The sequence below is a fragment of the Phyllopteryx taeniolatus genome, chromosome 22 (genome assembly GCF_024500385.1).
Source record: "Phyllopteryx taeniolatus isolate TA_2022b chromosome 22, UOR_Ptae_1.2, whole genome shotgun sequence".
NCBI lineage: Eukaryota > Metazoa > Chordata > Actinopteri > Syngnathiformes > Syngnathidae > Phyllopteryx > Phyllopteryx taeniolatus.
This window is the reverse complement of record NC_084523.1, coordinates 3,593,968-3,603,079: the sequence shown is the minus strand read 5'-3', so window position 1 is coordinate 3,603,079 and position 9,112 is coordinate 3,593,968. Positions and strand designations below refer to the sequence as shown.

Genomic DNA, 9,112 nt, shown 5'->3' with positions numbered 1-9,112 from the left:
GACATTAATTCACATTGGAAGAAGCATTAGAGTGACCTCTAGTGGAAAACATATGTACGACAGGTTTGGCTTGGCTACCAATTTGATTTTGAGGCAAAATATACTTCATATGACTCGATTTGTTCAAGGTCAGACTGACTGCTCCATAAATCAAACCTGTGACCTTGCAGCCACTGGAGAGCAGGCCCCCTTTCTCCAACCACTGTTCCACCATGGCGCCTCATCTCTCATCTACTGTGCAGGCATCCCTTTGGTTGGCATTCAGGACAAATCCATCTGATTGCGCTGACACTAATCTGGACTTGCAAACACAAGAGACGGCGCGAGGGTTTGAGCTTGAGCGACTCACCTTTGGGCGATCTGTGGCTCCTCCCCTCGGTGGGCAAGAAGTCCCAGTGGCTGCCAGTTTGGTCCACGCAAAATGGGGCAACGGCAAAAGATTATGTCTCTGATGCCCTTGGATTTAGAGGAAGGTGACATTTTAATTTTTTGCTCTTCAGTCTCCAGATCCCTAAGTGGCTATTTTAGCAATATTTAGTTTCCTTTGAAGCAATAAGAGATACTATCATAGAGCCCCCATTTACCCAGCCGGGGTTTTTCCACAGAACCCAACAAAGTGGGATATTGCCATCACTGTGTGCATAATTACATGACATGGTGTGACATATAAAATACTTGTAAGACAGTGAAAACTGATTTGAACACAATATTATTGAAGAATTATACACTTACCCCCTTCATTCTGCATCGAAGAGCTGCCATTTTTCACCTTCTTCTCCCATGTTGCTTTCCTGAATAAACGGCACCAACAAAAAATAGTGGCACTAACGACTGCAGCAATTTTCCTCATTCTAAGGTAGTTTAGAGCCATAACAGGCTGTGCATGTAAGTACTGGCTGTACAGGTGTGTGAAATTTAAACACCTGAAACTAATTTCTCCCATCCTCTTGTATTGAAAACATTTGCCACTGTCCGATGCGATGGCATGTACTGTTACAGCAATATTCCATTTTGCTGGATTCTGTAACAAGGCAGAGGGGGGTGAATGTCCTATCTTCTGTCAAGGCTCTGATTTGGCAATTTTGCAGGATATTTGTATGTATGTGGTTTCAACTTACTCTCTCCAAGAGTGGTAGTCAAACCACATTCCATGTTAGCGCAGTTTACACAGAACAGGGACAGCGATGAACATCTGGCTAGATTACTTTTAAAACGGGTTTCCCGCTACAATGATGTCATAAGGTTCCATGGTGTAATGGTTAGCACTCTGGACTCTGAATCCAGCGATCCGAGTTCAAATCTCGGTGGAACCTGGCTTTTCCTTTTTTTTTTTTTTAATGCGGTCATTTTTATTTGCTTGATCTCCGCCTGATAGTGTGATAATATTCAACTGATGTATTTTTACCATTTTGCATTCTAAAATAATAATAATAATAATACACTGACAAATCTCCATTTTGTCCTTGTGAATGTTAAGTCGACAGAGAGACTTCTTAAAGTTTGTTGAAAAATATGCTCTTGGGGACTTATTAATGAGCCACAAAAAAAAAAAAAAAAAAGTCTCTGCTCTTACCCCTGGACATTGGCCAGCAGCAGTTGCTATGCTAATCACATCGCCTCTAATTAATACCATGCATATATTAGCAAAAGAAATGAAGATTCAAATGCCAGCATACGTTCATTGCACTCGTCGAAGTCACCGACTGCTATTTCTGCGATGAAAGTTACCAGTGCACTTCACTCAGTCACACCAGCAAAAGAATATGACTTAGAAAACCCGGAATTTCGTCCAATTTCATCTTGTTATTTAAAAGAAAAACGTTCGAATGCCCCTTTCAATGATTGCAACCCATTACGTGCACCTGTTTTGCCCAAGACTGTGCGAGTACAATGCGGTTAAAAAACACTTGACAGCTACATGACATGTCATCACATTTACATTATTCTGATAAACAAGAACAAATACGTTTTCATACCGTTTCGTGGTCATCTTTTTGCGGGGTATTCACACTCCCCCGCGGCTCACTTTGTGTTGCTAGCCACTAATACACGGCATTGATCGCCATCTTGTGGCGGTATCTTTGTATGACAAGACGGCGATGAAAGCTCATCAATGACCCTTCGGGAACTTCTTCCAGGTCGTGCGTAAACCCAAAAATACAATATTATATTAGCGTAAGTACATTTTATATTCAAATTGAAACAAATTAATTTAACTTGATAAAATTGGACGGGCAAAATCAAAGGATGGGTGATAAAATTGGTCTGTATTTATTGATTTTATATCAAAACAAAATTGTGGTATTCGTGCCTAATTTTGTAAAATTTCAATTCAGGATTCTCTAAATAGCTTCAATCAATTCTTTACCCTTAGATTCATTGGTACCATTGTGTTACTTATGCATATCTGCATTATGTCATTGTATTTCCTCGCTTTGCAGTACATTGTGAAGTTGTTTCCAAAATGGCACACAAATGTCTAAAAGACAAGTCTCTGCCAACTTTAAACGCCTCCTTAATTAATACTCAAATGGCACTCATAATTACCTCATTTGCATGCCCGGCCCTCCCACGGAGGGCCCCACGCAGATCTTTCCTGCTGCGGAAGTTAATTGCCAGGTTCGACGGCTGATTTGGGGCATGCAAATCAAATCCGCCCCCGGAGAATTAGTGCTCTGAATTGTAATAATCTCTTTTTTTTTTTTCTTCCACCATGAAGTGTTGCCTGTAAGCGCTCTCATGAATTAGATCACTTTACTTAATTGTTACAGTTGCGGATACCACATATAAACGTGAGCTTTTCTTAGACTGTTGCACATAGTTTTGTGCCATCTTTTTACATAATAAACACTTTATTCAGATTGGGAAACTTCAGTGCCAAAATCTTCACATTAAAGCAGATTAATTAAAGATGAAATCAAGAAGAAAAGGGACTTAGACGTGAGCCTTGCGGTACTCCAAAAGTTGTCATTCATGTGCAATAAAGTCAAGCACTTTACTCATGAACTTGCATCCTTCTTGTCTACATTTCCCCGTATTTTTTTCAGGTGCTCAATCATTTGTGTGGTTGTCCTCCTCAGACTACAGAGCGGTCACCTGGATTCCAATATTTTCGTTTCAACCTTGAGTGCACAAGGTGGGACATAAAAAGACAATCTTGGCTATTTTGACTAGCTTAGATAGCTCTCCTTTAACTTGTCACATCCCCACCTAAATAATTAAACAATTTCCCACAATTACCCCCGTGGAGAGGAGACACCTTACAAAATGCGCAAAGGTGAGCTGGGTGTCCGCACAGTTAAATCTAATTAATGCAATTAATTCATTAGTGCTGTTGTCAAATGGAAGCATTTAGTGATGCCGGCGCATGCTAATTTGATCACAATGGGTGCTGCCTGCTTAAATAGGTAGACTAATGAATGTGTCCTGTCCTTTATTACAGCGCCACGTCAATGCTCAAGCAAGACTCAATGAGACTGAATCAATTATGTGTATCAGTATAAAGAGGGACACCAATTTACTTGTCAAGTTTGAATAGAAACAGAACGTTCGGAGGAGGGAGCTTCGTGGTTCAAAAGTGCTCTCTACAGCTAAGAGCAGGAATTACAAGTTTGGACCAGGTGATTTGTGGATGTGGTTAAAATAAATACATTATTAACAAAAATAAATAAACCATGAAAAAAAACTGAAATGTATTTTAATGTTTTTGTTATTATAAATTCATTTAAATTTGACCATTTAATGAAATACATACAAACTTGTTAAATGTGTGTGTAAAATTGTTTACAGTATATTACCAGTACTTTCGAATTTTATTATTTAAAATAAATCAATTAACCAGTTTTTAAACTAGATGGGGGGGGGGGAAAGTTTTGAAAAATGCATACATTTAAAATACTTAATTTTATTAAAATAATTCTTATTTTAATGTTATTCAGATTCAAATATAATTGACTACCCATTTAACATATTGTTATATATTCATTTATTATTTATTATGTATTATTATTTTTTATCAATGAACCTTTTAACAGGACAAACAAAATTAATAGAATATTAATGGATACAGACAGATAAACAATTAAATAATTTATTCTCATTTTGTTATTTTCATTCAACATAAATATAATTAATTAATAAAATATTTTAAATGAGTGTGTATCTTTTTATTTTAGTAATATTTTCTTATTTTATCATTAACAAGAAATCAATTAACCAATTAAAGCAATAAATTAAGAAAAAATTAAATCTAATCAGCCAATTTTTTTTGGGGGGGGGGAGTAAATTAATGCAACATATAAGACTTTCGAAAATGTAAATGCGTGGTGGGACGGGTTAAAGACCCTTGAAGCTGAAAGAGACGCATTTTAACAGCAAAATTCCTGTTCTGAAGCAATATTGGAAGATGGCCACTGATGGTCTTTACAAGCTTACAAATTCATTGGAAAAGTTGATAACATGCGCATAAATAATGAATATAAGGGACAGAATGGAATGAATACATTTTAAATCTTATAATAATAGACTTCAAGACTTGTAAATAGCACTATAATGTGATCCAAGCTTCAAAACGCAACAAAGCATAACGCATCTGAAGTTTGGGGTGTCAGAGTTAAACATATGTGTTTAATAGAAAGCATTTGATATGTTTGCAATTCCAGTGGTAAATCTGCTGTTTTGCATGAATTGTTTAGTCAAGTAATCCGGAGGAATATCATTCTCCTCCTGGTATTTTCATTTCTGAAGGAGCTTGTCGAAATCTTCTCACTAAGCTCCTTTAAGTCAAACCTAATCATTTTTGCCTTGTGTGTTGTTTTTTTTTTTTAAATGAGAGTTTGGAGTCTATTTCTCAGCCAAGTGACATTGCTATTAGGATGCAGAGGGTGTCGTCTTTGAGATAGAAGAAGAGGATGAGGATCATGGAGCGGGATTATGAGGCTAATTCCTCTAATCACTTTTTTCAGCCTTTCATTAGTCTGTGCGGAATGATATGGGATTCTTTAAAATGCTAATGTCCAATGGAAGATGTCGCCAATGACTTTTTACAGCAAGACTGGAACAAGCACATTGATGGAGAACTTGTTTCATTTTATGGTAAAAGTTGGATATTAAAGACTATGAAGAAGTTTTGACTTGGCTTTGACTTTGACTCACTGCAAAAGTACATAAAAGTGCCATTCGCACACTTTAATTTAAAAAACAAAACAAACAAAAAAACAAAAACAAAAAAAAAAACGTCGTCATATAATTGGCTTCCACAATGACTACTTTTGATCCCTTTATACAGAATTAGTGTCCAAAAAGTGACAATGAATGTTTCTTGCTCCGAGGACGACTCCCATCCTGACAATCCTTTTTGAAGGAACATAATCGGCAACACACGGCCCCGGAAAAAAAATCCACCAGAACTTTGAATATGGTACTAAAGATTTGCATAATACCGATTGCGGTTCTCATAATCCCTGTTGGCAAATTTAGCGTCCTTCTTGCTGTGCGGGATCCGTCCGAACGGTGCGTGGTCGTTGAAACACGTGTCGAAGACCTCGTCCACGATTTTCTCAGCCTCCTCGCGGCTGATTTTCCTCACAGCCAGGATGGAGCGGACGGCACGGCCTCGGATGCACTCCTAGTTGAGCAGACGGGACGGGTTTAGAAAGGGGAAGCGGCCCACGGTGTTGATTGGGAGGGGGGGGGGGGGGGGGGGGGGGGGGGGGGGAATACCTGATGATGCTGCTTCATTCCAAAGTGGAATCGGGCCAATTCGTTGGAGAAGGAGCAATCGCCACTGAGGTTCGCGGCACGAATCTGACACAATGGCACAACGCAACACAATTAGGTTTGACCAAAACATTGCCTATACATACTTATGCATATGTTTATGTGGTGTATTTAAAATTCAGTCCTGGTTAAAACTGAGTGGGGCATGAACTGGAATAACCGAATTGTGACACTGAAGGATTATCACTGTCTATTATATGTTGGATTTGCTGTTTGTTTTTACATGTACATTTTATTCTATACTAAACTAAAAAATAAAAGTAAATGCATTATAAACTAGATTTGTTGCTCAGTGTTTGGAGTTAACGTTTTATTACAATATTTGTAATAATTAAATTGCCCTGTATTTTTATTTATTTTTTTAAATACAATAATAAAATATATACAGTCCATCAATCCAGCCATCCATTTTCCGTACCACTTATTCTCATTGTAAATTGAAATTTCTCTGGATTTCATGTTGGGAGGCTAATCTCCCAGGTTGTTTTTGTTGTTAAACTACCAGAGAGAAAAATCAGAATTCTCCTTTTCTGTGGGTATGACGACACTCACCTCAGAACACGCTAAATGTCTGAAGTTGTTGAACCAGTCTACGTGGGCCCGACAGTGGTCAAAGGCGTGGATGAGCTCGTGCGTGACCACTCGGTTCATGTGAGACTGCTGGTGGATGTTATTCTGACACAAGACAATCTAAACAAAAATAAAGAATTAACAAAATAATTCTGATAAAACACAATGTGCTTTTTTTCGGTGTATAATTCATAATTAAGGTCAATAGCTGTTCTCACTTGGGACGTCGCTGCGTCAAATCCACCGCTGACCGTCCCATCGCAATCTTCGCAGGCAAAATGGCGGTCTTTAAACACTTGACTGGGCCAAATACAGAACGGATTTCACATTAATAATGAGAAAAGACAATTGGAGAAAGAATGAAACACCATATTTCTTGGGTGTGGTCACTTGTGCGACCACATTATCTGAGTTTGTTGTATTTACGTCGCCTCTTGAATTCATTTTTCGAATGAGAAAGCGTGACAAAAGGTGTTTAATTCTTTTTTAATTCTATGTAATGATGTCATACTGTATGTTTTATAAAGTATGATATTATAGGGCAGTATTATTCTTAAATGCAGCCCTATAGGGGGCACAAGTCAGTGCAAACTGTAGGCCGGTCCCAAGCCCGGATAAATGCAGAGGGTTGCGTCAGGAAGGGCATCCGGCTTAAAACCTTGCCAAACAAATATGAGCGTTCATCCAAAGATGGAGGCATGCACTGGGATGGAGGCATGCACTGGAAAGAAGAGGAATGAAGATTAGCCGAAGTAAAACAGAATATATGTGCATGAATGAGAGGGGTGGTGGGGGAAGAATGAGGCTACAGGGAGAAGAGATGGCAAGGGTAGAGGACTTTAAATACTTGGGGTCAACCGTCCAGAGCAATGGTGAGTGTGGTCAGGAAGTGAAGAAACGGGTCCAAGCAGGTTGGAACGGGTGGAGGAAGGTGTCAGGTGTGTTATGTGACAGAAGAGTCTCTGCTAGGATGAAGGGCAAAGTTTATAAAACAGTGGTGAGGCCAGCCATGATGTATGGATTAGAGACAGTGGCACTGAAGAGAAAACAGGAAGCAGAGCTGGAGGTGGCGGAAATGAAGATGTTGAGGTTCGCTCTCGGAGTGACCAGGTTGGATAAAATTAGAAATGAGCTCATCAGAGGGACAGCCAAGGTTCGATGTTTTGGAGACAAAGTTAGAGAGAGCAGACTTAAATGGTTTGGACACGTCCAGAGGAGAGAGAGTGAGTATATTGGTAGAAGGATGATGACGATGGCGCTGCCAGGCAAGAGAGCTAGAGGAAGACCAAAGAGAAGGTTGATGGATGTCGTGAGGGAAGACATGATGGCAGTTGGTGTTCGAGAGGAGGATGCAGGAGATAGGCTCTCATGGAAAAGGATGACGCGCTGTGGCGACCCCTAACGGGACAAGCTGAAAGGAAAAGAAGAAGATTATTCTTAAAAAAATTAAAAAAATTAAAAAAAAACATTGCAAAAGTTTGGATGGTTTTTTTTGGAGGGGCTGGAACCGACTAACGGCATTTCCTTTCATTTCAAAGGGGAAAGATGATTTGAGGTAGAAATGCAGTAAAGCAATTAATTTGTATCTAAAGGCACCATTGTATAGGACACTTGAAAGCTACCAAAATAATGATTCAATTGGTATGTATTGCAAATAAAAGTTTTAAAAAATGTGAATAAATGTTTAAAAACAAACAGTTTCTGAAGATTAAATGCACATTTTGTGAACTTCAAAGTTAAATACAACTGAACTTTACTCGGGCAGAGATTCTTTCGCGGACCACGAGTCGAACCACAATGAATATAACTACTATGGACAACGTCGCGTCTCCATTCGACCTGGCATGCATCTTTTTGGGTGAGAACATGCAAAAACTCTACCCGTGAACTTCAAAACTAGGAGGCAGAAGTGCTAACCACTAGAGCACCATGCTGCATAACAATCCCCAAATTTGAATTGTGTGTAGTCAAAATGATAAATGCAACCTACCATCCAGAGTTTTTCATGGCACTGAGGAGGAGCTTGGCATATGGACCTGTGTGAAGCACATCACACATGAGATTTTAGATTTTCAAATTTTTATTGTTCATGTGACAGTGACAATAAAGTTATATTCTACTGTAATCCCAATTCTTCCAGCAGGCTAACAGCTAGGTAGCTAACATGGTTACTAATCGAAACACTGTATGTTATTTAAATGTTTCGGTTGTTTTCTAAAGATAAAACACACGAGTTACTTTTCAAATGAAGTCATGATAACGTTACTCACTGGTTTCCACGGCTAACTGTAACATGACCTGACACTTGTGGTTGAAAGTGAACAGGCTCTCTGCGATGGAGCCCTTCTTGTACTTCCCGGCGTTCCTCTCCGGGAATAAGTCGTATCCGTAATCTTCTTCTTTCTTCGTCTGGCCCATTGTTGAAATTTACTCGGCGACAATGAGATATTTGTTAAGATATCCCGGCCAGCCAGCGTTAGCTAGCAGGAGAGGTCATTGCTGGGTTGTGTGATCACGTGATAGCGTCGAGTCACCGGTTAAAAAAAGAATACAATAACAATATTTTAATTAATAATACAATTAGAATTTCTATCACCCAATCTACAAATTAAAAAAATATATAACTCATTTAAAAAACGCGTTTGTGATAACAAAGATCGCCTATTATAACATGGCGGAAAATATTGTATGCTGGTGAATTAATATAGTCCCCTTTAAATTGTATCAGTTTTATATCTATATAATTCATTATTAATCACTCTTT

At 38.7% G+C, this 9,112-nt stretch overlaps 1 protein-coding gene and 1 non-coding gene across 2 annotated transcripts; one reads left to right on the top strand and one right to left on the bottom strand.

The window, feature by feature from the left end:
- Positions 1-1,241: 1,241 nt before the first annotated feature.
- trnaq-cug (transfer RNA glutamine (anticodon CUG)) lies at positions 1,242-1,313 on the top strand. The gene has a single exon. It is a non-coding gene; the product is annotated as a tRNA-Gln (tRNA).
- Positions 1,314-4,492: 3,179 nt separating this feature from the next.
- Positions 4,493-8,942, bottom strand: atp23 (ATP23 metallopeptidase and ATP synthase assembly factor homolog). Its single transcript, XM_061761471.1, has 6 exons — positions 8,619-8,942; positions 8,339-8,384; positions 6,567-6,648; positions 6,331-6,468; positions 5,722-5,805; positions 4,493-5,626 (listed from the first exon to the last, which is right to left on the bottom strand). The coding sequence occupies exons 1-6, from the start codon at positions 8,764-8,766 to the stop codon at positions 5,423-5,425; spliced, it is 702 nt and encodes a 233-aa protein (XP_061617455.1). The 5' UTR covers positions 8,767-8,942; the 3' UTR covers positions 4,493-5,422.
- Positions 8,943-9,112: the final 170 nt, after the last annotated feature.